The sequence below is a fragment of the Cyprinodon tularosa genome, unplaced genomic scaffold, assembly GCF_016077235.1.
Source record: "Cyprinodon tularosa strain WSP-4 unplaced genomic scaffold, ASM1607723v1 ctg625, whole genome shotgun sequence".
Taxonomy (NCBI): Eukaryota; Metazoa; Chordata; class Actinopteri; order Cyprinodontiformes; family Cyprinodontidae; genus Cyprinodon; species Cyprinodon tularosa.
The window spans coordinates 512,371-540,364 of NW_024039369.1; the positions used below are offsets into that span (position 1 = coordinate 512,371).

A 27,994-nucleotide genomic window follows, 5' to 3' on the forward strand; every position below is an offset into this window, starting at 1 on the left:
TATTGTCGTCAACTCAAAACCCGCGAGAGTTGATACGCAGCTTTCTGAAGTCTCGCGGCTCTCCGGGAGATCCAGACTCGTCACACAGATTCAAATAGTTGTTGTTTGGCTTTATTCGTCTTTTACTGGGATAAAACCCACAGCAAAGCTTAAAACCAGGTCAGAAGCGGGTGTCAGTTGGTTTATATGACAGCTAATTTATTATATAAGGCTGGTTATCTTCATGCTAACCAGATTAGCATGCTTTGTTAGCTTAGCTGGGGTGGTTTTTTGCAGTTATTGTGCTCGGTTCGGATGTTTAATGTCACGTTCTCTCCATGTGAGTCGTCTCTAGTCACACCAAGATGTCTGACAGCGATGACAGCGACTTCTCGGACAACCAGAGTGAACGAAGCAGCGACGGGGAGGCCGAGGAGGTGGATGAGAATGAGGTGAGCTGGTGCTGATGAGATGCTACAGGCACGTTCTTACCAGTGGATCTCAAATCCTTTCATTTTTAATTCTTCATTATTGTATAGTCATTATTCTATGCACACCCATTATCTATAAGGCCAACTACCAGTATAGATGTTCGATTCCTGTATAAACTATTTACTCAGACGCTCCTTCTATCAGCTTGTTTTTTGTAAACAAACCAAATCTAAACTCTTTGCTGTTTTAGGGGGTTTTGTGAAGCCTTATAACACAACAAACGTGTCAATATTTTTGCCTTTTTTCTCTCTGGAAGCAGAAACGTTGCTGTTGATGTAATCCTCCAATAAAAGCAGATACATTAAAAATGTTGTAGGAATAGTTTTATATTAGCTGGACGTTTCTTTTTTTTTAAAGCATGACTTAATTTTTGTTGTTGTTGATTTCCAATTTACCTGATTAGCTATTATAAGTTTTATGGTTTATAAATAAAAAAGTAACAAAGTATTTTTTGGTGGGTGGGACCACAACAAAAAACAAAAACAGGTTTGACCTAAAGTTTATTATTTGTTGAGGCATTCATGTTGAGGCGTTCATTAAAGTTGTTGGCTCCCACCGCCAGGAGGAGCCGGCCAGCCCCGTCGGCAGTGATAAAATAGCCGAGGAAGAGGGGGAGGACCTCGACGAGGATGAGGAGGAATACGATGAAGAGGAGGATGAAGAAGACGAGGACCGGCCGAGGAAGAAGCCCAAACACGGAGGGTTTATCCTGGATGAAGCTGGTGTGACGAGACGACCCTCCTTCTGTTTTAACGTGGACAGTCATCGTGTTGTTTTCTGAAGGCGGAGCTCTAACATACACCTGCTCCTCCGTGTCTTTGTACAGATGTGGATGATGAAGATGAGGATGAGGATCGCTGGTCTGAAGGAGGGGAGGATATTCTGGAGAAAGGTTAGACTTCTCAGACTTTCTGTTTGCATTAAAAAGAGCGTTACGTTCATAACAAACATGATTAGAGCAGCAAAGAAGGTCCGACGCGCCTCGAGGACATCTGTGATGCCCTTGAAGCGTGTCCAGTAAAGAGTGTCCAGATGCGTCTCACCCCCGGCTCACACCGACTCCGGTCTTACCGTTGCGGTGCGGTGGGTGCGGCGCCGCAGTGATTCCAAGTCATTAGAAAGACATAAACCTCTCTCACCGGCTGCTGAGCTGCCCGGCTGCGGTTACCGAGACACTCCGGCGCTGCAGAAAATTCAGCAAGAAAGCTATCCTTACGGCGTGCCGGAGCCCTCCGCAACAAGCTCTCGCTAATATCCTTATTTGGGCCGTGTTATCGCGTGAAGTTACGTGAACTCAAGTGAACTTCTGTTGTCGCGAGTTAAATCTCCGGACCTGTTGCCGGAGCCGCAGAGCCGCACCGCACCGTAGTCAAAAGGGCGGTGTGAGAGGTGGTGTGTGGGAGTTGCGGTCTCCGTCGGCTCGTTAACCGAACCGGAGCCAGTGTGAGCAAGGGGTTATGCTTCTGCTACTACTGTGTTCAATGGCAGAGAGGGACTTTGCTATATTTGCTGTGAAAAATCGATAAAAAGTAGTTTTAATATGTTTTAAGTGGAAAAAGTCCACCTCAAAACATCATCTGGGAAGTCAGTTGATCTAGGTTACGATTCTGCTTTAACATATTATTTCTCTGTCGGAGACGTGCAGACCCCCACATACCAGCATTGCGCTGCCACTGGGGAACAAGTCGGGCTGGGAATTGACAAGATTTTCGCGATTCTGATTCCCTTATCGATTCTCTGAAACGATTCGATTCCTTATCAATTTCACTGTACAATTTCGGGAAATAAGCTCCTCCCCCTGATTTTAAATAAATGAGCTTCATCTTTCTCTTGTTCCCTGAACTGCGGAGCAACTTCGTAGCATGTTTCGTTTCATCCATTGCAATAGCTAGAATCATGTAAGAATTCCAGCTACCTTTAGTTCTAATTAAACATGCTAGCAATGAAGGGCTGAATTAACGAGAAAGCCACACTCCCTTAATAAATCCAAAGAGAGGTAGGAAACTGGTTTATTTCCAGAAATGGCATATGATTTACTAGGGGTGGGTATTGCCAAAGACGTCACGATTCGATTTGAATCACGATTCATATGCCACGATGCGATTCTATCACGATGCATCACGATACTTGAATTATTGCGATGCATTGCAATATTTTCTCCTCCATGTTTTGTTTTTGAATGACTCGTCGCAGTATCCCACGGCCGGAAATGCTTGTGACACAAGGCAGCGTGCGTCAACGCATCCGCAGCGACATCTACTGGACTGGAAGTTGTATTACACTTGTTTTTGGCTGATGTTCGCCAACCATTCATGCAATTTTATTTATAAATTTTTTAAAATAATAATCGATACTTAGCGTCAAGAATCGATGCAGTAGATCACGAAAATTAGAATCACGATGCATCATCATGACGATTATTTTGCACACCCCTATGATTTACTAGGAACCACATTAAGCACAGCCAGTGATATAAAACTAGCTGCTTACCACCAGAGTTGCCTTCCATGCTGGTCGTTTTTAGCTTTTGTCCGGAAGCATCAAAAATACGGCATTCGTTAAAATGTATGCCATGTTGTGTGCGCAGGTGTTTCTGCATGTTATTGCCACTTTGCAAGGATTGCAAGGCGCCTTTTTTTATTGCTTTTCTAGACTTGCGCCTTGTCACGTCGTACTTGCATACTGAATGCCGTGTGTGTAACTTGTGTAAAAAACATGTCGTGCTGCCCAGCACCAGGCTCTGGTGCTGCCTGGAATCGTTAAGAGAATCGTTAAGCGAGCTGCCAAACGGTGCCATGGAATTGGAAAACACAAAACTGGTTCTGAACAGGAACCGGTTTTCGATTCCGATCCCTAGAATCAAGCAGCAGCAGCTGCCTCCAGCCCAGTCGCCTCCTGGGGGGGTTTCCCCTACAAAGTAGATGCTAGCATTTTTCAGGTGTGTGGTACAAACTGCAGGTACCAGAATAATATAAGCAAACTTATTTTGCTGGCAGGTTTCGATATTTTAAGTTAATTTAGGCGTTAATAAACAGTTTCAAGGGAGTGATCATAGCTCTCAGAGCACTGTGTCTGTCTCCCTGCCAACTCCCAGATCAGCTTCTCTGATTGGTTGATGTGGCGCGTCGAGCATCAAGTTCAGCTTTTCCAACTCCAGCATCTGCTGCTTGTGAAGTGCGTCACGCACCTCTGATGGGGGAGTGGCGGCCTAGTGGTTTGGGCATAGAGCTTGAAATCCTGAGGCTGTGAGTTCAAGCCCCTCTCCCACATTGCCACTCTGGGTCCCTGAGCAAAAAGACTCTTAACTGCTCCCCCAGGTACCACACAATTGCAGCCCACTGCTCCATAAGAGGATGGGTGAGTGAATTTCGTTGCTCTGTACTTGGAGCAATGTAATGGCATTAAAAAAAGCTGGGAAAAAAGAGAAGCTCATGAGGCGCTGCTCAGATGCACTGTCCTTTTAAAGAGCCTGGATCCACGGACATGCAGGTGCCGCAGTGGTTAGGGTGCATGACCCATGTACGGAGGCCTTAGTCCTTGACGTGGGCAACCAGGTTCGAATCCAGCCTGTGGTCCTTTGCCGCATTTCTCTCCATCTCTCTCATCTCCCCTTTCCTGTCAGCCTACTGTCAGAAAAAAGAGCCACTAGTGCCATTACAAAAAAAAAGCACCTGGATCCACATCAACTACAGAGTTTACATGTAAACCTGCTGCTTCTGCTGCTCAAATCATGTTCGCTATGAACGTAGCATAAGTCAACCAAGGGATGAGAAACAGCGTTTAATGACAGTTTGTTCAAAAGTTTGAGAAATTCTTATACTTTGATCATGATGCACAGTAACAGGTGGGGGTGGGGGTCTGTTATGCTTCCTTATGTTTAATTAAGGCCAGATTGAACCACATGTTTAGTTCTGCTCTCTGCCTTTAGGCTCCCGGTCTACCTAATACGTTGTAAATGCTCCTACCGTTCTCTAAAGTGTGTTTTTGTGTGAAGCTATTTCCTTTGATGTTTTCTGAAGACTCAGACTGATCTGGGCTCTAACTGAACTCTCTCTTTCCTGCGGCGGCCGCTCGCTGTCATTCATGCGGCCTCCAGTTAACGGTAATTCTGCTCAAGCTCTCTTGTCATTAACTCCCATTAAAAAGCAAATGGATCATCCATTTAAATGGTCATCCATTTAATAAAACCCTTCATGTCGACGTCACCTCATCTCGGCCCAGCTGCACCTGTGAGACGGCACTGAGGGGGAAACCCATTCTTGAAAACTGTGGCTTCCTGTTGGCTGAGAGGAGAGGCTTGAACGCTTTCCTCATTTTGCTGCCTGATGATGAGCTTAGATGTTTCAGTGGTCAACTAACTCCTATGGTTTTAACTTTTCATCTGAGATCATTAAAGAAATTCCCTTAATCTGGATATAGAATAAAGGCAAACTAACGGATTGTTTTTATTTCAGCCACAACATTTTGACCAGTTTAAGATTTAACTTAGTTTCAGATTTTATAGACGTGTTTAGAAGAAGTTTCTGCAGTAGAAAAAACATCCAACAGAGAAAATATCCCTCCTAAACCTTTTTCTTTTTTTTTGACATTTATTGACATCCCAACCAAACACCTCCATTTCATTTCTTTTCATTTCATTTATTGTTTATTTGAAAGGGGGCAGTGTACATTAATCAACATTAAAATAACGTAGATATACCCGAGTTAGCTAAGGAGTGCTAATTTTCATCGGTAGTCCCCCAGCCAGGTATAAAAAAAGATGTATAAAATCACAAGATAAAATTACAATACCAATTACATAAAAAAACATTATAGTTAAGAAATTCATGTAAAATAATTATAAATTATTTAAAATACACACAGAAAACCGTAGTGCCCACAAATTTGGCTCTTTACAAGCCATTTGTTTTTGCATTCTTTTTGAATGAAGAGAATGACAAAGAGTCTCTGATGGTTTCTGGCACTGTGTTCCATTGCTGAGATGCTCTTACGGAGAAGACAGCCTGACCAAAGGCTGTTTTTCTCCAGGGGATGTTCTCTTATTCTGCAAACTGCTGTTTAACCATGGAGTGGAGGAGGCATGTGTTTTCATCCTTATCTAACAAAACAATTGGTATTCATTCATATTTAGCCCCCCATACCTACCTTCCAGGGTTCTAGCCAATGTACTTCAGTATAGCAGGTCACTACTCTCTGACTTGAAGTCACTATTTTCATTTTTTATGAGCGTTTTTCCAAAACATTAGAGCACAAACCCTAAAAGTTATCAAAATCACACTGAAACTAGGCAGAAATGCTGCCTTCTGATAAGCCTAACAACCTCAGAACACTTTTACATCCTTATTTGCACACAGATTAGCAAATCACTGTTGGATAGAAACCAACCCTGCTTTCAAACCCAGCAGCCTTGAAAGCAGGGATGAAGAAAGAATGATGGAAAGGATTCCTAAACGGTGGGTCTGTCATTCCGAACCGATGGAGAGAGCATCACTGGTGCATAGCTGTCTTATCGCGGCTGAAGGAGGATCAGAGCAACGGCCTCTGGATCAGTCTGACAGTTTGCTCATTAAGGGGAGATCTGTACAAGGAGGAAAACATCATGGAGAAAAGATGGAAAGAAAAAGGAGTGGGCTCAGTTAGTGCAGGGAAACAGAAAACTGCTATGGGTGTAGCACATACAGGCTTTCTGCAGGTCATTAAAGGTCATTCAATTATTTATTTTTTTTAAATAAGGCCTTAATTGGCATTAAAATTAAATGTGATTATCGTGGCATTTAAAAAAAAAAATTTATTAAAACGATTTCGTCATGTGTAATTGTTGATCACATTAAAATTATTTCCAAGAGTATTAAAAAAGCACTAAATTAGAGTTACTCATTCCTTTATAAACCCGGATAAAAGACACCCATAAAAATCCTGCTGAACCCTGAAACCCAGGGTCAGCTCCGCCTCCAGATGTCTCCTAATCAGTCCCCAGAGTCCAGCTGTGTTTGATTTGAATCTGACTCTAACTACAGATGTTCTGGTCTCAAAACAGCCCAGCACAGCTTAGGTAGGAAGCTCTGGGTCACTATAGAGCAGAATTAAGTTCTGACTTTACAATTATATATTTGAATCATGTTTTAGATAAATGAATGAATTATATATCTATCATTTCATAATGTATTTTGGCCCTCCATATGTCTGAGCTTGCCTTACAGTTATTGTAACAATGACTAATCTTAAATAGTCAGTCCTGTGGGACGATAGTTTAGATCCAAGTAGATTCAGAATGGCCTAGTCAAAGTAAAGACTTATCCTTAGCAATTATCTGTGGCACATTTTCTCCATCCAGTCTGACTGAGCTGGAGCTGTTTTGAAACTCCATAAGGACCTGCAGTATGGCCGACATTTTAGGTCTTTATAAAACCCCATAAGTCCTCAGGTTATTTTGGGATCTTAAAGTGACCAAACATCCAGTGGCTCTGTGATTTCAATAGCATTGCCTTTATGACCCGATGTCCAGAATCCCACCAGTACCCAGGTCCTTTGGTTGGTCTCCAAATAGGTCGGTCGATCCCACTCAGGCCCTCCCTCCCTGACCATCCCTCAGTCACCTTAGTATCACAGCGTTTTGAGCTAGCTACAATTAGATCTGTGTTTCTAATGTTGTGGCTGCTAAGTTTTTGTTGTTGTTTTTTTTGTTTTTTATAAGTTAATGATGGTTAAACATCACTGTTTCCAGCTTTTGAAGCTGATCAGCTCCGCTTGTCTTAAAGTTCTCGTTGAGTTCATCTGGAACCCATCAGAGCTCCAGTTTGGAACAGGAATTTCTCTGTTCGATCAGTTTAGCAGAAGGAAGAACTTTGAAAACATTTTGAAGCTGCAGAGTTGAGCTCCGTTGTGCCTAAACACCAACATGGATGAGAGTCTTCCATCCTGGTTTAACATGCTTTGGTAGCACATAGATCCTCACTGCTGCAGCCATCTCTCACACCCTCTTATCCACGTTGTCTTCCTTTCATTGTGCTTTGTCTTGTTTCCTGCCTCCATTGCAACCCTTCCTTTTTCTGATGGTTCTAGTCTGTTGACTCTTGTTTTCTCTCTTCTTCTGTTCCTCCCTCCCTCATGGATCCTGAGCAGAAGAGGCTGAAGGTGAGCGTTCCTCTTATCTTAAACATTCACCTCATGCGCTGCTGTGCTGAGCGTCAATGATAAAATCACCTGCCTTGTTTCTCCACAGCTTCTAACCTGGACCATGTGGTTCTGGATGAAGATCACTCTGGATCCAGGCGACTCCAGAACCTCTGGAGGTAGAACATGCATCTCCATCGTTTAGTGGTTTGAATAACTGTTTGCTCTTTGTCGGGTTGTTTTCACACTTAAATGTGTCAGATCATTGGATAATAGTCTACTTCACCTGGTAGATCCTGATTAAACTGTATAAAAAAGAGACCTGAGCTCAGCCTCAGCAGCTAAACCCATCCTGGTGTTACTGGACCTGAATGTGTAATAAATATAGAAACAGAACCTCTCTGACAGCTGAAGATCTACAGCAGGGATGTCAAAGTCAAATACACCGAGGGCCAAAAAAACCATTTGCTAAAAGCCGAGGGCCGGAACTGGTTAGATGTTTATAACATATTAAAATGAACATAGCCTGTTGAACCAAGAACCAAGACCTAACACTTTGTTTGAAAAAAAACAAAATATCAATATTCTTAATAAATTTTATTATATCATTATACTTGTATATAAGATATATACATAAATGAAAGTGCATGCATGCATTATAAATAATGTTTGGATTGTTATGGTTTAACATTCCAAGCACACTAGGCTGAACTCGGTTGTCTAAGGAGGCGGAGCGCACTAACTGCGCTGCGCAACTGCTGCACGCAGGTGTCAGCAGAGGCTGATTATAGCCAAAATAGAAGGAGCCTGGATGGAGAGCAGTGCAGCGCAGTTAGTGCACTCCGCCTCGTTAGACAACATACTTTGGCCCAGCTTGGATCGTTAAAGGGGGAAAAGCAAAAACCAAAACAATCCAAACATGCAAAGAACAACAGATTTATTATTTTCCCCTAGGAATGTAGTGTTGGTGCGTGCAACACAACCGCACCCACACTAAATTCCCCACAATGCAACGGTAGCCCGCGAGGTGACAGCAGCGCACACAAACAGCCGGGGCCTGTGGGCCCATTCTAATGGTGATTAAATATCATCCAGGGGGCCACAGATTAACAATTTGCGGGCCTTGACTTTGACATAACTGATCTAGAGGAAGACGTTTGGACTTCAGAGAACCAGGATCCACAGAGAAAACCCCGAAGAGACTAGAATTACTCCAGGAGGTCTCAGAACAACATCTAATGCTGCGTTCACACCAGACGCAGCAGGAGCAGCAAAATCGCGTCTGCTGCTTCATTTTTGCTGTTTGTACCAGTTAGTTCTGACTAGGGCTGGGCGATATAGAAAAAAAGCTTATCGATAAAAAAAAATGCATATTGATCGATATCGATAATTATTGAAAAGATTTGAAACCATATTTTATGTGCAGCTCTGCCTGGACTTTTTTTATTTATTGCTAAATGATTTAATTTTAATAAAAAACACAAACAGACTTCGAATGAAATATTTATTTAACCAACTTTTTTAACCATAACAGAATTGTTTTAAAGAAAAATAACTTAAGAGACCTGAGTTATGTTATTAAATACTGACAAAGAATAAAATAAAGGGACCAGAAAAGTGACCAAAATAAATATAACAAATAAATAAATGGACCCCCACCGCCTCCGCCCCCGTTTCCTGCTTTAACCTGAGTTATTACTCTGAAGTTGCTGGCCCCTCAGCATTTTTATCTCAATTGTTAGAACTACGTGGGAAACTGCCCAGAACTGAAAATATATATATATTTTCCCGAAGATTCCTCGGAGGAGAGCCGCGTCGGGGCCTACACAGCTCGTACTCCTGCGGGTGTGAGCGGCTGAGATGATAAAAAATAAAAAGTTGGTTGTGTTATCAGACTTCGTTTTCACTGGTTCCCTACACATTTTACAGATGACTGTGGTTTGTTTTTGGTCCGACTTGCCATGACCGAAATACTGCCAAACTGCCGAACTACAAAAACCCTTCTTTGGAACAATTTCCTCCGCCTCTCCTTGTGCTCATCTTCATGTACATCTTCATGTGCTCTGTGTTGTGGTTTGAGAGGGCGGCGCTTGGTGACTGCATGCCTGGGTCCGCGATTGTGATTGGTTGGGAGGAAGCAGTGACTAGCATAAACCTAGATGCTAGGCTACAATGAGAAGGAAGGAAAACTGCGTTTTTTTATCGAACTTTTATCGACCCTCTTTTTTTCTATTGCGTCACACGTCTATCGATCGATATATGTCGTTATTGAATTATCGCCCAGCCCTAGTTCTGACGCACGGCTGAAGCAGCTTTGCTGCTCTGTCTGCGTGGTGGAAAAGTGGGTCTGACGCGCGTTGGGCGGAGCTACTCTATCCTTTCTTTGCCTTGCAGCTATATTTGCTGTGATCAGTGGGAATAAAGTAGTTTTAATATGTTTTTAAGTGGGAAAATCCACCTGAAAACTTAATCAGTGCAGTCAGTTCATCCAGATTATCATCCTGCCTTCCAATAATTTTTCTGTCAGAGCCGCTCAGACCCCCACATACCATCGGTGAGCTGTCAGTAGGAATCCCATTCAACAGCAGCCTATGGCCCGGTCTCCTCATCGCAGTTTTCTACGGCGGCTGGAAGGCGGTTTCCATGTACATAATCCAAACTGCAGGCACCAGGATAATAAAGCGAACATATTCTGCCGGCAGATTTCAGCATTTTAAGTTAATTTAGGTGTTAATAAACTTTCAGAGGAGTGATCCTAGCGCTCTGTGTCATCAGCGATGTGTCTGTCTCTCTGCCAGCTCCCAGATCAGCTTCTCTGATTGGTTGATGCGGTGCGTCGAGCAGCAAAAGTTTAATTTTTCCAACTCGAGCAGCAGCAGCGGCGGGCGCGCGTTAGATGCTTAAACGAGCTGCGCCTGCTGCTCAAAACGCGCTGCGGGTCATTTTGCTGCGCTTTGACGTGGTCAACCATTGACTTTGCATGTAAACTAGCTGCTTCTACTGTGCCTGCTGCGTCCGGTGTGAACGCAGCATAAAGCTCTGCAGACCTCAGTGTTAAGGTCAGAGGTCATGATCCAACAGTCAGGAATAGAAAGACGGCTCAGAGATCCAAGACCAGAACCGCTGCTCGTGTTTGATACTTTTATTTTAAAAATTACTTTTCAAGAACAACCACCGACTAAAATGGGAACATAAAAAGGGAAACGAGAAAAGAAAGAGGTGGAGGAATCCGATATAACCAGCCCACTAAGGTACTTAGGAGTGGAGAACCAAATTCAATACATTTCAGTTTATTTATTTGACCCCAATTCACAACACACGTCATCTCAAGGCACTTTACAGTTCACCAGATTATAGTTAAACTGATTCAAAGTTTTCTATGTAAGGAAAACCAGTTGATTGCATCGACTCATTGACTCTTCAGCAATCCCTCACACTAAGCATGTTTGTAGCAACAGTAGAGAGGGAAAAACAAAATTTTAACGGGAAGAAACCTCCAGCTGAACCAGGCTCAGTGTGAGCGGCCATCTGCCGAGGCCGACTGGGGTTCAAGGAGACAGAAGCAGAGATACAAAAAGCAATTGTAAACGGCGGCCCCGTGCAGGAAACACACAGCCAGGCAGACGAACTCAGAGCCAGCTCCCATGTCGGAGGATGAAGAGATCCCTTTAAAGCTGAAGACTTTCATTCCCCCCAGTCGTCACGCAGAGATGGAACTCAGTCTGTTAATGATGTTAACGATGAGGCGAGAGGTTGATCTGCTTTTCATTTTCTAGCTTTTCATCTTAAAAACCGGTTATTTTTCTGCAACTGTGTAAACATTGCTGCCCACTGCTGTGAGATCTAACACCCTCTGACCCTGAACCCTCTGCAGCTGGCTGTCAAGGAGATGATTGACTCATTTATGTAAAAAAAAAAAAAAAAAGTCCAGCTCCTATAAAGCATCTTCTCATATAGTCCCAGGGGTAATAGGAGAGTTTGGCTTAGATGAAGCGCAGGAAATTAATTTTTGGAATGCCTGTTTTCTCGGTGGGAGTCCAAATAATGGCAATAACAGTTCTGTTGTCAATCAGATTGGGATTTCATGGCCGATGTTTCTGTGTTTCAGAGACTCCAGGGAGGAGGCACTGGGTGAATACTACATGAGGAAATACGCCAAGTCATCAGTGGGAGAGAAGTGAGTATCACAGCCTGACCTGTAGAAGGACTCGGATAAACCGAGCGATCTCAACATTGTCATCTCAGCATCTTGTTTCTATTGTTTGAGAAAACCTAGATTGGTTTAAACAAACAAACATATTTGACCTTTTGAATAAACCTGACTTTCTGAATTGGAACAACAGAGGGATCCAGTTCCTTTTATTCCACTCAAGCTCTTTCTGATTAAATAAAACTTTTCTGAATAGAATTAAAGACCCAGGCCAGAGAATTCAAACCCCTGCTGTCCTGGTGTCACCGTCTGACTTTTCCTCCTGTCACCATAGAGACACCATTGATCATTTAACCGAAAAGATTGAAGCTAAAAAAAAACAACTCTTTAAATCCCTTTTAAAGCTGGAGAGTTATATTTATTTAATTTTTCAAAATTAATCTTATTCATACAAAGAAAGGTAGTTAACCCTTTATAGCGCCCTCAGTGAAATACTTTGAAAATCCACATTTCCAGCCAACAGTGTTATCGGAATCCAGGACAAGACCTTATTACCTTTGTAACATTCAAAAATTATGGATATTTTTAAGGGCAAAAATTAATGTCAATGTAATAACAAGAAACAACAACTCACCCAAATATATTAAGAAAAACAACTAAAGTGTCTCTGTAAGAAATTAATAAAAAACACTCCTAGAGTGAAACAAACACATTTGTTTTTCAACATAACCTTAGAGACATTAATGCTGATACTGGCACTTACTTTTTTAGTTTATAAACCTACATATATTTGTTAACTAGGCTTATTAACTTTTTTACTTTTCATTTAGCTTTTGACCTTTTCTTCTTCACTTAACTTTTTTTTTCAAATTAATTTAAAGTACACTGGAAAAAATCGGTCATTTTTTCTTATAGTGAGAGCATTTGTTCTTGAATTGAGATAAAAAGAGACATTTTGCCAATGGAACAAGACAATTTAGATTTTAAATAAGAAAACACAATTGCATTGTCTTATTTCAAGTGAATATTATCTAATTATCTTATTTTAAGAGTAAAAATACTAATAATTAAATATTAAATAATTGGCGAACTATCTTATTTACCTACTTAAGTTAAGGGTAAATACACTTAATTAAGAAATTTTTACTTGTTTCTGGATCATTTTTTCCAGTGTAGGTAATATATCATTAAAGGGCTCATCTAAGTGGTCAAACGCCACAATAAGATGTACAGCCATTGTTTGTTGTTTGTACATTTTGTGCTTCTAGACCTCACTGTGGGATGGGGGGGGACTCCATTTGTAAATGGTATGCAAGTGATCAAAAACACTAACTTGCCCTATAAAGGGTTAATGGAAGAGCTCATTTTATCCCTTGGTAGATTAAATTTTTGCAGACTTCTACCCCATTTACACTACCCTTGAAAAACCGATCCATGCCGAGACGGTCCAAGCTCGGATCAGTTAACCAGGCGGAGCTCGGTTCTGACGACCGTTTACACATCACGCTATCTCGACTCCTCGACTTCTCGCCTCCTAGTGACGATCTGCGGTATTACTGTCAGTATTGAAGGAGGAAATCAAGCGGTTGGTGGCGGTAATGCACCGAAAGTTGTTTGCCAACTGCCATAAAACACAAGAAGAAGAAGACAAAGAAGGAGGGAATCAAGCAAATCAAAATGGCGGCGCCCGTCACATTCAGAAAGTTATGCTTGATTATTATTGCTGTGCTTCGCTGTTATTATTTAAAATGCCATTATTTAAAATTTTGCATTTCGATTGTTGTTTATAGTTGTTCTTCTGTTTTGTGTTGGTTGGCAAGCAACTTCTGGAGGAGCATTACCGCCAACTACTGGAATGGAGTGTGAATCGCGATGTGCTGCCAGACGGAGATGACGCGTTCTGCTCATGCACTCTTGTTATCAGAGAACCGAGCCAGGGAAAAACCGAGCCGAGCCCACCTCTGGAACTGGTCTGCAGTTAGCTCGGTTGGGTTGTGTCTAGCTCGGTTCAGTTCAGTTTGCTTTCCATTTACACACGATAAGTTATCTCAGTTACTGAGCTCGGACCGGTCTGAGCACGGTTTTTCAAGAGTAGTGTAAATGGGGTATTCTTCACATGGCAGCTAAATAAATGGGTAGTTAACATTCATCTTCTTCTTTTGTGTGTTTTAAAGTAACAATTGGGGTACTGAGGAGCTTTCTGATGACATCACTCAGCAGCAGCTGCTTCCGGGAGTCAAGTATGTAGACACTCCTTTGACCAATCAACTTCTAGACTCTTGCTGATGTCATAAGATTTTCATCCCGTTTCCTCCCGTCTGTGCAGGGACCCAAATCTGTGGACTGTGAAGTGTAAGGTGTGGAAACAGACACACGGATGATCACACACACACCCCCACCATCACACCCACACACGCAGATCAGTACGGAAGGGAAAGAAGTCGATCAAACCTGTTTTCTGTCTGCAGATTGGGGAGGAGAGAGCGACGGCCATCGCTCTGATGCGGAAGTTCATCGCCTACCAGTTCACTGACACGGTAAGCGTCGACGTGTCACCTGACTGCAAGCTGAGCTCTGATTGGTGCTTCCTGGTCGTTAATGGAATGCGTGGGTTTTCCTGTCCGCAGCCTCTCCAGATCAAGTCTGTGGTGGCGCCCGATCACGTCAAAGGCTACATCTACGTGGAGTCGTACAAGCAGACCCACGTCAAGGCCGCCATCGAGGGCATCGGTAACCTGAGGATGGGCTTCTGGAACCAGCAGATGGTTCCCATCAAAGAGATGACGGATGTCCTGAAGGTGGTCAAGGAGGTGACCAACCTGAAGCCCAAGTCCTGGGTCCGGCTCAAGAGAGGCCTGTACAAAGATGACATCGCTCAGGTGAGAGCCCATCCTGGCGGTAGGACGCCTGACTCGCCCGCGCTGATGGAGGAAGATGTTTCTAAACGCTGACAGTAGGGTTGTAAATAATAATCGTTTTGTATCGATGCATCGATCCAAAAGCCGACGATCCGATGCATCGACACGTCCGCAAGATAATCGATTAATGTTTTTTTTTTTCCCTCCGGTCTATTTTTATCCATTTGCTCCTGGGCGTAATTCTTCCTCCCGTGCTGCGGTGGCGCTAAACCTATTTTCCCCTCCTACCGCGCTTCCTGGTTATACTCTTACAGCAGTTTGTTGCAGCAAGCTTCACACAGACATTTTTAAATTATGCTCAGTATTGAAGCGTGGTCTGGGCTACACGCTGTGGGTCTAGATACGGCCGAGGCGATGAGGAAGTGGGGGCGAGTTTAGTCCGACGACGGAGGGACAATGGGGCAAAAAGAGCGGAGATTCAGCTGGAAAAAGGCTCCCAGCGTTCTCGCGCACCTCGCTCTTCTAGCGGGTCAGACTTCACGAGTTGTTTTCCGCAATTTCGGTCATAAAAACAAAACTAGCCGGCCTCCTGTCTGGTGCACTGTTTGCGGTCAGCTACAATCTGGGAGAGGTGCAGCGGAGCGTCTCTCAAGGGGCGGTGACGTCAACACTCTGGAGCCTTCTTCTTCTTCTTCTTTTTTTTAATGGCGGTTGGCAAACAACTTATAGGTGCATTACCGCCACCTTCCAGAATGGAGTATGGACCAGACAAACTATTATATTCTCCCTAAAATACCCGTTCTTCTTAGAAAATTAAAAATACCCCCAAAAACTACATCCCCAGATGACCTTTGAAACAATTCCCTTATATGTAGTTTATTTTTATTCCTGTCTAACTCTCTACACAACATCTCTCTTTCCTGAATATATTTATTACATTCTAAAAAAATATGTTGGACAGTTTCTCTGGAGCCGAGGTATTGCATTGAACTCATTACACTGATATTGTGCAGTATTTTTGCAGTATTTTTTGATGCAACCTTTCTACTTCTGTTATTTGCTGTTGTTTCTAAAGAAAATGCATAATGATATTACAGCTTTCATTGATTTATTTCAAACTTGAAACTTTATTTAGCCTGTAAGGTGTAAAAAAAATAAAAATAAATAATAATAAAAACAAAATTAACCGATTAATCGAATCGAATCGTGGTGTATTCTTAAGTATCGAAAATAATCGAATCGTTGGGTCAGGAAATCGATACTGAATCGAATCGCCATGATGGATGTGATTTACACCCCTAGCTGACAGCGTGGTCCTCTTCTGTTTGGAAAGATGTTTCTGAAATGATCTTTAGTTTTTCTCTCATTCTGAGGAGCATGCAGAACTTCAGTGTCTGTTCTGGTTGATCATTTGGGAAAAATCTCCACATGCTCATTAGAATGATGCAAACAAAAGCCAGAGATCCATTCTTCCCTGGTCTTTTCTTTACGGTCGGCGATATTAGCCAAAAATCTAATAGCGAATTATATCGGCCGGCATCTAAAAACCCTGATATTGTCAGGTTAATAGAAACACTTTTCTAATATTCTACAGCACAAAATAAGTCATAAAAGCAGGTTTGATTAAGGCTGATATCGTATCTGGTCAATATTGGTATCAGTCAATTCTCTAAAGTATCGTATCAGAAATATAAAAGTTCTATTGGGACATCCATCCATCCATCCATCCATCCATCCATCCATCCATCCATCCATCCATCCATCCATCCATCCGCAGTGGTTGAGGAGCTCTGGACCTTTAGCTGCCGGTTCGAGCGTTGCTGTTTAAGGGATAGCCGATTGGATGAATCTATCAACCACTGATTATTATAGACTCAGTTCTTCAACAATGATTTTGTTTAATAACTTTTTTTTTTCCTTCTTCCTTTTTTTGACCAAATACAAAAACTCAACAATCAAAAATTACGTTTTTTTTAAAGGGACACACAAACTTCCAGCTGCAGCGTTTCACCCCCCGGTTCCATTGCAGCACGGTGGATCTACTGAAACTTGAGAAAGAACTGATCTGAGACCAGAGACTGTCTGCTTTTCTTTTTTTTGTTTTTTTTTAAACAGCCAAACCAGAGAGAGTCAGTTTTTTTTCTAAATGTGTTTATAGGTCGCTCCATCTGTTACAGATTTGGTTTTAACAGAACAAATTAGGGCTGAAAGAATTAAATGGATTAATTGTGATTATTCGTTTAGCATTTATATGCAGGCATTCCCAAACTCGGTCCTCAAGGCCCCCTGTCCTGAAAGTTTTAGAGGTTTCTCTGCTTCAGCACAACTGGTTATAATGATTGCAGTAGACCAAAAGCCTGTTAATCAGCTTTCAATTAAAATCAGCTGTGCTGGAGCAAGAAAACCTTTAAAACCTGCAGGACAGCGGACCTCGAGGACCGAGTTTGGGGATGCCTGATATATAGCATTATAAGCATATGGGGGAGTGTTGTCCTAGTGGTTAGAGCAGTGCGCTTGTGCTCTGAGAAGGTTGCAAGTACCTGGTTCAATCCCCACAGTCGACTGGCTGGGTCCCTGAGCAAAACCCTTAACCCACCACTGCTCCCCGGTTCATTGCTCTGTACCTGTGACAGCATAATGACAATAAAACGCTGGAAAGTGGTTAATTGATTATTTAATAATATGATTTAGTAATAGAAAAATCGTTAACGGAAGTATACAGACTCTAAAACAGTAAAACAGCAGTAACTATACATATATATAAACATTTTCATCTGCGAATATGCTTCTTTGGGGAATCTTTGTCTATCCGAATATTAATCGAAAAAAGTTTTCAGTCTGTTCAATTATGTGTATTCAGATAAGTAAATTAATAACGGTCGAAAAACTATTAATGTCTCATAACATAGAGAGGAAACTTAAACTTAATAAGAAAGAACCAGCGGTGTTCTGATGCTTGTTTTTGCCCTCATTTGTACGAATATGTCGCCCATCGCCATTTGTTGGATGATGAATATCTGTTGGAGATATTTGGCGTACCTCCCAGCCTGACGCTGTAGATCCTGTGTGTCTTCAGGTGGACTACGTGGAGCCCAGTCAGAACACCATCTCCCTGAAGATGATTCCTCGCATAGACCTGGACCGCATCAAGGCCAAGATGAGTCTGGTGGGACAAACTGACCCTCCTGTTGTGTTTTTTTTCTCCCTGTGGAGACGTGGAGCTTGTTCTGACTCAGACCTGTGTTGGTTTGTAGAGGGATTGGTTCGCTAAGCGGAAGAAGTTCAAGAGGCCTCCACAGCGACTGTTTGACGCAGAGAAGATCAGGTACGGCGTCCATTCCTGTTTTACGCTGAGCGGGTTTTAAAGTCAGAGCTCAATGTGAGGAACTCTTTCAGATCTCTGGGGGGGGAGGTCAGCCACGACGGAGACTTCATGATCTTTGAGGGGAACCGATACAGCCGCAAAGGATTCCTGTTTAAAAGCTTCGCCATGTCTGCCGTGGTGAGTCCAAGAACGCAAACCCTCCGATGCTGCTGCTCCTCAGAGCCGAACCTCAGCCCGCCGTTCTGCTTTGTTTCCGGTAGATCACAGACGGAGTGAAGCCCACCCTGTCAGAGCTGGAGAAGTTTGAGGACCAGCCTGAGGGGATCGACCTGGAGGTGGTCACCGAGTCAGGTGGGCCGACGTTTTCTCTTGGAAGGATTTCCATGACGGGTTCTGATCAAAAACGGAACAAAGCATTTAGATTTTTCCCCTCTTTGTGTGCAGGGAAGGAGCGCGAGCACAACCTGCAGGCCGGTGACAACGTGGAGGTGTGCGAGGGGGAGCTGATCAACCTTCAGGGGAAAATCCTGAGCGTGGACGGCAACAAGATCACAATCATGCCCAAACATGAAGACCTGAAGGTGCTGAACCCCCATCGGCAGCCACGGCCCGGCGCCGTTTCCCTCTCGCTAATTTCTGTCTCCGTTTCCCTGAGCAGGATCCTTTGGAGTTCCCGGCCCACGAGTTGAGGAAGTATTTCCGGATGGGCGACCATGTGAAGGTGATCGCCGGGCGCTACGAGGGCGACACCGGCCTCATCGTCCGGGTGGAGGAGAACTTCGTCATCCTATTCTCCGACCTGACCATGCATGAGGTCAGACCAGGGCAACATTCTCCGTCTGCCTCCGTCACCTCTCTTCGCCCTTCCTGACTTTCCCTCTCGCTCTGTGCCGCGCAGCTTAAGGTGTTACCCAGGGACCTGCAGCTCTGCTCCGAGACGGCGTCCGGCGTGGACGTGGGGGGGCAGCACGAGTGGGGGGAGCTGGTGCAGCTGGACCCGCAGACCGTGGGCGTCATTGTTCGGCTGGAAAGGGAAACATTCCAGGTATTATCCCGCTCCTGCCGCTTTCTAGCTTGAACAGGCGGACGGTGCGTGACTGCTCTGCTTTTTAGGTCCTCAACATGCACGGGAAGGTTCTGACGGTGCGCCACCAGGCCGTAAACCGCAGGAAGGACAACCGCTTCGCCGTGGCGCTGGACTCAGAGCAGAACAACATCCACGTAAAGGACATCGTGAAGGTGATCGACGGGCCGCACTCGGTGAGCAAGTTCTTCATGGTTCTGCATCTCAGTGACTCATTAGTCCTCTAGCTGATCTGAAAACAAGCCTTCAGTTTCTTCATTTCGGTTCTGCTGTTGTGGAGCAGTTCTGATGCCTCCATGTTGAAAGCTTCCTCTCCTTTCAGGGCCGGGAGGGCGAAATCCGACACCTTTTCCGAGGCTTCGCCTTCCTGCACTGCAAAAAACTGGTGGAGAACGGAGGAATGTTCGTCTGTAAGACCAGACACCTGGTTCTGGCTGGAGGCTCCAAGGTAGGCTGCCCTGCACTGTCTGCTGTCCTCTGAAGTCCAGAGAACCAACCGGGTGATTTTATGCAGTGACATCTCCAGGTTCCACCTCATTAGACCAGGAAGCAGGACACGGAGTAGCTCAGATATTCACATTGTGAGCTGAGGCTTCTACTGAGGAGAAAAAGGAAGCTGGGAATGTGAAAATGTAGCTCTGAGGTCATGTTTGAAAACTCACAGCTGTTTGTTTCACTGTGTAGAAAGAGACTGCAGTAATCCTTCTTCTTCTCCTCACTGCGCCGCTCAGCGAGATGCTGCCAAATAACCTTAAAAAAGCCTAAAGTTAAACTTGACTTTGCCTGAGTTTAAAAAGGATCCTGACTTTGTTTCCTCCGATGCTTCTGCTGCTTTCAGCCAAGAGATGTGACCAACTTCACGGTGGGCGGCTTCGCTCCCATGAGCCCTCGCATCAGCAGCCCCATGCACCACGGCGGAGGAGGTGGGTGGCTGAACCCGAGGCAGTGAATTGTTTGCCTCATTCTGAATCAAACATAAACTCTGGGTTTTCCTTAATCCTCCTGGGACTGAATAGGTGGACTTTAGTCCTGATGTGAAGTAAAATGATAAAACTCAACAGCTAATCTTTGAAAACCAAAGTCTAGAGTGGTGTGTTAACTCTGTAAGCCGTTCTAACATCAGTTAAGACGTGTGTGGAGGCTTTGCAGTTAAGTGCTTCTCCAGCAGGGGGTCGCTTTAGCTTCATCCACATAGTTCTCACAAGAAGTGTCTCCAGACGGTTTGTGTTACCATCTGTTTGGATGTTTCTATGGATATAAACAGGACAGAGTCTCAACATGTGGGACTTTTTAGACGCTTTTGATCAGCTTTGAAATGTTTTAGTTTTTAGTCTCCTATTAATCAGATTTGTGATTTAACGAAGGAGCGTTTCATCACTGTCTTCTTCCAGGCGCTCCGCAGAGAGGAGGTGGAGGCGGAGGAGGGTTCGGTCGGGGTCGAGGACGCAGAGACAACGAGCTGATTGGTCAAACTGTCCGCATCTCGCAGGGTCCTTACAAAGGTCAGCCTAAGGGAGACGCCCGTCGTCTGTTCTGCTCTCGGCTGTCATTTGGTCTGACGCTTCTGGCCTCCGTTTCCCAGGATACATTGGTGTGGTGAAGGATGCAACAGAGTCCACGGCCCGAGTGGAGCTGCACTCCACCTGTCAGACTATCTCTGTGGACCGGCAGAGACTGACCACCATGTACGTACCACAGCTTAGCTTTTTCACTGTCTGCAAATCACACAAGCTGTGGTTCGACTTTGGAACCACCAAATCCAGCCTTTCCTTCTGCTGCTTGACCTTCTGTTTAAGGCTGATTCTCTGTCAAAGCATATGTGTGCTGTGCAGACATGAGGAAAACAAAAATCCATTTGGCATTTTTTAAGAATGTTACACTTATTAAACACAAAAACAAACTTACAAAAAAACTGTTATAATTGAAAATATGGTTTCATATCGAGTTCTTTTTCCATATTTCCTTTGTCTCTTGGCCAAGTTTTGGACTCTGTCCCTCATAAGACTGAAATTAAATTTCATTCAACAGTAACTTTGTTGACAAATGGCACAGACATAATATATTTTAATTGCTTAAAAGATATATTTTATTAGTTTTTTCATAAAAAGAACGGCTGTCCCCTGAGTTCCCTGTAATTGCAACCACAAAATGTAACTTAACTGTTTTATAAGCTTTGCCTGCTAGCAAACACATCAGTTGTCATTTGAAAGCGAGCTAATGGCACAGAAGCCCTGATAGCTTCATGAAAAAATCAAACACCTCATATTTCCCTTCAATGTAAAAGTAGTGGAAAAAATAGCATTTTAGATTGTGCATTTTGAGTTAATTTTATGCTAACTCTAAAACAGACTAGCATGCTAAATATTGTCATTTCCACTAAAGTAATTTATGTATATGATATCAAATTTATCATTAATTACATTTTCAGTTAATGTTTTTATACCTTGTGATGAACTAGGAAAAAATCTAAATGTTTCCAAAAAAATACGTGTTGGATTTTCTGAAAAATAAGCAGATTTGATTGTAGTTGGATAACCACTCTTAAACCTTTCAGTTGTTGCTTTAGTGAGTGCTTTTTATAAGAGGTAATACAGCTGGGATGCCTAATAGTTAAAGATTATTGCTATTTGTTCTTTCACGAAACATCTGGAAGGTCAGTATTCAGCGTGCTGTGCCAAACATGCTGCATGCTGAAATTATATAAGAGTTTAATGAACTCATAAAGTGAGATAATTTACCGAACAATGAAGAAACTGTTCATAACAGTATTTAACAGGCCAATGCTACTGGCAGGCTTCCCCAATTCTCCACAGTGCTGTTTGTTGATGCTGTGTTGTGAGTAAAGTGCAGCAGTAGGGTAATTAGCAGATTATTATGGCAACATCAATCTCGTTAAAGCTTGTTTATGATGAGGTCAATTAGCAGGTGGTAGGTCTGCTTTGGGCGTCATGTTGCAGTGCAGATTTACCCTCATCTCAGTCGATGTGACCAGTATCGCAGAAACTTTCTGAATGGTACAAGTATATTGTCTGTTTATGCTCTGTGTGCCACGGCTGTGTTTAATGCAGAAGAAGTTAGGGGACCATTAGGATGACTGTTAAGATGTTCTGTTGATATGTGGGACTGTTCTGCAAACATTTAAATGTTTTGTTTTTGTGCTGTGATGTTTATTCTGCTACAGGTTTCGGCTAATGTGGTTGAGATGTTCAGCAAGCATTAAAATATCCTTTCCTGTTAGATGTTAAGCTGTTAGACATTCTGCCGTTTAGATGTTGTAAAGGTGTTTGGCTGATGAACGTCGTTTAGGTGTTTGGCTGACGGACGTCGTTAAGGTGTTTGGCTGACGGCTGAAGGACGTCGTTAAGGTGTTTGGCTGACGGACGTCGTTAAGGTGTTTGGCTGACGGACGTCGTTTAGGTGTTTGGCTGACGGACTTCGTTTAGGTGTTTGGCTGACGGACGTCGTTTAGGTGTTTGGCTGACGAACGTCGTTAAGGTGTTTGGCTGACGGACGTCGTTTAGGTGTTTGGCTGAAGGACGTCGTTAAGGTGTTTGGCTGAAGGACGTCGTTAAGGTGTTTGGCTGACGGACGTCGTTAAGGTGTTTGGCTGACGGACGTCGTTAAGGTGTTTGGCTGACGGCTGAAGGACGTCGTTAAGGTGTTTGGCTGACGGACGTCGTTAAGGTGTTTGGCTGACGGCTGAAGGACGTCGTTAAGGTGTTTGGCTGACGGACGTCGTTAAGGTGTTTGGCTGACGGACGTCGTTAAGGTGTTTGGCTGACGGCTGAAGGACGTCGTTAAGGTGTTTGGCTGACGGACGTCGTTAAGGTGTTTGGCTGACGGACGTCGTTAAGGTGTTTGGCTGACGGACGTCGTTAAGGTGTTTGGGTGACGGACGTCGTTAAGGTGTTTGGCTGACGGACGTCGTTAAGGTGTTTGGCTGACGGACGTCGTTAAGGTGTTTGGCTGACGGACGTCGTTAAGGTGTTTGGCTGACGGACGTCGTTAAGGTGTTTGGCTGACGGACGTCGTTAAGGTGTTTGGCTGACGGACGTCGTTTAGGTGTTTGGCTGACGGATATATATATATATATATATATATGTATGTGTGTGTGTGTGTGTGTGTGTGTGTGTGTGTATGTATATATATATATGCCGTTACCCTCGGAGCTCCACTGGATGCCGCGGTCCTCTCAACTTCGAAATTTTTTTTTTTTTAATTATGCATTAAATCGTTAAATGGACCATATAGTTATGTTTTAAAGTATAATATTCTTGCCTAAAATAATCTTAAAACATACTTTTATTGAACAACAGCAACAGAAAAGAGAATGGAGCGTTCCATTGAAAGCTGCTGCCGCATGCTACTGTTCCATAGTTGTTGCCATCTTCCAGCTTCCTCCCGCGTCTTGCAGCTTTGTCGTCACGCCCTCAAAACCCCGCCCGCTTTGCATCAAAAAATTCAAAACACATCTCTGCGTTGTGATTGGCCTGCCAGTTCTAGGGCTTGGGGCATTGATCGAGGCTAGCCCACTCGCAGGCAAAAATGATTTTGACGGCTGGTGGGTGGGGCTAGTTTACTAGGCTAACATAGAGCGGATCGGATTCTGGTATTTTGGATTATGAAGCTCCTGAACTCCGTTCCTCTGTAGCTCATGTTCTCTTGTCCTAAGAAAGAAATCCTATTTTGAAGACCTGCACTCAGGTTGTTCTTGATTTCTTTCAGAATTTGTTAGAACATATGATTTTTTTTCTAATAAAATAATAATAAAATAAAATAATAAAACTAATTTTAGATCCAGAATCAGAGCAAATGTTTCATCATCAATGAAGACATGATGTAGCTCATCTTACATGGAAACGTTATTAACCTTGTTTGTGTCTCCATATTAATCACTTTCTTGGATCGTTACGCCTTAATAAGCATCTATTGTTTGTGTCTGACTGTGACTTTAGGAATTATTATGTTTGTGTGGTTTCAGTGATCCGTTGTAGCTGCTTTTATTTCAACACCAATTAGTTTAAGTATTTGGTTCATAATGTTGACAGAGATTTGAATTTCGTTTTCTCTGGCTTTCTTAAAACCAGGGGAGCAAAGAGACACACGGGATCAACCTCGGCCCACGGACGCACTCCCATGTTCGGCTCCCAGACTCCGATGTACGGTGCTGGTTCCAGGACGCCCATTTACGGATCCCAGACCCCGATGCACGAAGGTAAGATGAAAACTGTCTGCTTCCACTATTTAGTCCCTACAGGATCCTGGGTCTCCATTTCACACACCCCCTCCCATCCCCGGAGTTCAGATTGGTTCTGTTTACTACAGAAAACATCTGGTTGTGATTCCCACAGAGATTTTTACTGGCAGGATTTATTAGTTGAACCAGCGGTGGGTTCAGTTACTGTTATTTATCAGAACTGAATTATATTAAAACTTTTTCCTAAGTAATAAGAAAAGAGTTTCTGCCAATTAGGGTTAAATGCGCTCAAACGTTGTGACCTCTGAGGTGAGAAGTTTTGTTCTTATTCAGCGAGCAGATCGTTTCTGATCTGAATCCAAGCAAGATTTAGAAGTCGTTCCAAATGTTTTCTGCTTTCTGACAGGAAACCGAACGCCTCACTACGGCTCTCAGACGCCGCTGCACGATGGGAGCCGTACCCCCGGCCAGAGCGGAGCCTGGGACCCCAGTAACCCCAACACACCTTCCAGGTAACCTCCAGAACCGTCATCAACAGAAGCTCTGAGCCCCTCCCTCTGTTCATGCATTGTGGTTTTTTTTGTTTTTGCTCTGATCTGCAGGAATGAAGAAGAATATGACTTCGGGTTTGATGACGAACCTTCGCCGTCTCCTCAGGGCTATGGTGGGACCCCCAACCCCCAGACCCCGGGCTACCCTGAGGTCCCCTCCCCACAGGTCAACCCCCAGTACAACCCTCAGACTCCTGGGACGCCTGCTATGTGAGTATGAGCGCCACGCTGTGGACCGTTTTGATTCGCTGCTGAGAACTGCTGCCATGTTCCGTTTCCTGCCTCCATCAGGTACAACCCGGAGCAGTATTCTCCCTATGCGGCTCCGTCTCCTCAGGGCTCCTACCAGCCCAGTCCCAGTCCACAGAGCTACCACCAGGTGGCACCGTCTCCCGTCGGCTTCCAGAACACGCACTCCCCAGCCAGCTACCACCCCACCCCATCCCCCATGGCCTACCAGGTGGGACGACCGCTCGTATCCTGCAGCAGGCCGACGTTTGCGGCCAACAGAACTCTAACCGCTCCCCGTGTGTCATGACAGGCCAGTCCCAGTCCGAGCCCGGTGGGTTACAGCCCCATGACGCCTGGAGCGCCCTCTCCTGGAGGCTACAACCCCCACACCCCCGGCTCCAACATCGAGCAAGGCGGCGGCGACTGGGTGACCACGGACATCCTGGTCCGAGTGAAGGACTCCTTCATGGACCTGATGGGACAGACCGGAGTGATCCGGAGCGTCACGGTGAGAGAATCTTCATCACAGATTTATTAGAAATAGTGTTGCGCCGATCCGTTCCGCGCTACCAGGCTGTGCAGAATCGGCCGATACCATCTGTTTGAAATTGATGTGTGTTTGTAAATAAAGAACTGCATCCTACTGGGATGAAGAATTATTACCATCATGGCTTTGTCAAGCTGCTGACTACCTTTGTGAAGCAGGAAAAAGACTAATACAAAGTGAATCCAGCAGAACTTTTTATTTCCTATCTGGAATGAGTGACAATAGTTGAATAAACTTTTGGCTATCAAAATGATATTGGTGCAACACTAATTCAAAATCATTAGTTTTTTTTATTCAATTCAGTTTATTTCTATAGCTCCAATTCACAACACATTTCACCTCAAGGCATTTTACAGTTCACCAGATCATTATCAAACTGATTGAAAGTTTTCTATCTAAGGAAAAGTTGATTGCATCGACTCATTGACTCAAATGCAATCCCTCACACACAGCATGCTTGTAGCGACAGTGGAGAGGAAAACTGGAAGAAACCTCCAGCAGAACCAGGCTCAGTGTGAGCGGCCATCTGTCGAGGCTGACTGGGGTTCAAGGAGACAGGCAGCAAGGAAACACACAGCCAGGCAGACAAGCTCCGAGCCAACTCCCATGTCAGAGGATGAAGAGAGCACATCCAGCCAATCGCAGTCAGAGAAACAGGACCACACTGTTTATAGATGTTAGAGATTGGCCTGTTTATCAATGGTGTTGATGGCAGCAGCACAGCTGATATTTCTCTCCAGGATGGAGTCACAGCCAACCAGGAACAGACCAGATGAAGCTACTATGAGAAAAAGCAGAGAGAGCAGAACGTTAGAGATTGAACTAACAGATCCTGCAGAGTGGGAGAATAGAGATAGAATGAAGATAGAATTTTTGTGTTTAAATTAAAACTGATTTGAACTCCTAAAAGTCAGAAGTTGGGATTTTTTTTTAAATCAGTGAAGTTCAGGAGTTCAGTCTGACCCATTTTTATAAAACATTCAGTTTCTAACAACAACATCTGGTTGGATGTTATCATTGAACAGCGTGAGGAGGAAAGAGGGGGGCAGGTCGGCTCATCTGAGACGCTCTGGTGGTTCTGAATCCTCCCTGCTTTGTCTAGAACTGTAATCCTCAGATTAACGTCCAGGAAATCTGAAACCTTCCCTCTTTAAACCGGTCTGAGTGTCCAGAACCAGCCCAGGATCCTCTAAGGATGTTGATTATTGTTGGGTTCTGGCCCGGATCTCTCCACTAAGTGCAAACATTATCTTCAGACGACAAGAACTATTATTGATTTTTATTTTTTTTAGATGAAACTCTGAGTTCTGTTTCTGGACCGTTCTGGTTCTGAGCCTTTGCACCTGTGTGTCTGCAGGGTGGGATGTGCTCCGTGTTCATGCAGGAGTCTGAGAAGGTGGTGAGCGTCAGCAGCGACCATCTGGAGCCCGTCACCCCGACAAAGAACAACAAGGTGAGTTCTGCCGCTTCATCTGAAAGGTTCTGGTTCTGAGGCGTAGAATCAAACCCACAGGATTTCAATGTGAATTGCTGACTACACGGGGAACATTTTCCCTCCTCAGATATTCCGTTTATTTCTGAGGCTCTCATCAGCTCCCCTGTTGTTGCCATGGTTACATAGAGACTGACTCTGAGCCTTGTGTTTCCAGGTGAAGGTGATTCTGGGCGAAGACCGGGAGGCCACAGGGATCCTGCTGAGCATCGACGGCGACGACGGTATCGTTCGCATGGAGCTGGACGACCAGCTGAAGATCCTCAACCTGAGGTTCCTGGGCCGGCTGGAGCACTGAGGGGCAAGCAGGGGCCAGCCGCTCCGTTTTAGTTTTTACGTCTTTCTTCAGTGGTCCGATTTCCGCTTTTAGTGCTTTTCCTGTTCTGTCAGATATATTTGGTTTCTGGGCTCCAGGCTAAATGGATCAATAAACTGTGAACCAGTACTGCTTCCTGTTTTCCTTACCTGCTCAGCTTCAGGCGATGGTGGAGAACAGCAGAGGACCACGGCCGCATCCATCAAGAACATTCAGAAAACTGATGCCTCTGATGTGTTGGAATTTCCTAATTCAAGGTTTTTGATAGAATTTCAAGTTAATGATTTAGGAAACATTCTAAGCCTTCAGAGAGCTCCAAAAATGATCCATCCATCCCAAAACGAAAACATCTCAGGATTTCTTTTTCTTGTTTGTTTCTTTGCAGAGATTGTTAAATTTCTCTGACCCTCTTTAGCCACTCTGGATCAGAGATCACATATTGCTTAGTCACACAGGAGTTGAGGCCTGGTTATACTCCAGCACCAGTGTGTCGCAGTGAGCTTGTCGCAGATATTTTTCCATTTTTGTTCAATTTTGAAGCTGGTCTGCGCTATGTTATTCCACAACGCAAGAGGCACATTTGCGTTTACTGCACGCACATGCAGACGATCGGGTTTCTGAGTATAAATCAGCCTTTAGAGTAAAAAAAACTTTAATCA

General features: G+C 44.0%; 1 protein-coding gene across 1 annotated transcript; it reads left to right on the forward strand.

The window, feature by feature from the left end:
• On the forward strand, positions 1–27,464 carry supt5h (SPT5 homolog, DSIF elongation factor subunit). The gene is made up of 31 exons (XM_038307964.1): positions 1–159; positions 335–431; positions 1,034–1,193; positions 1,298–1,363; positions 4,568–4,573; positions 7,594–7,605; positions 7,694–7,763; positions 11,693–11,761; positions 13,909–13,974; positions 14,061–14,091; positions 14,203–14,271; positions 14,362–14,613; positions 17,669–17,758; positions 17,847–17,917; positions 17,989–18,094; positions 18,178–18,268; positions 18,362–18,498; positions 18,576–18,731; positions 18,816–18,962; positions 19,031–19,177; positions 19,324–19,449; positions 19,840–19,924; positions 20,393–20,503; positions 20,584–20,686; positions 24,089–24,216; positions 24,605–24,710; positions 24,801–24,959; positions 25,041–25,209; positions 25,291–25,488; positions 26,885–26,980; positions 27,177–27,464. The coding sequence occupies exons 2-31, from the start codon at positions 345–347 to the stop codon at positions 27,315–27,317; spliced, it is 3,255 nt and encodes a 1,084-aa protein (XP_038163892.1). The 5' UTR covers positions 1–159; positions 335–344; the 3' UTR covers positions 27,318–27,464.
• The last annotated feature ends 530 nt before the right edge of the window (positions 27,465–27,994 follow it).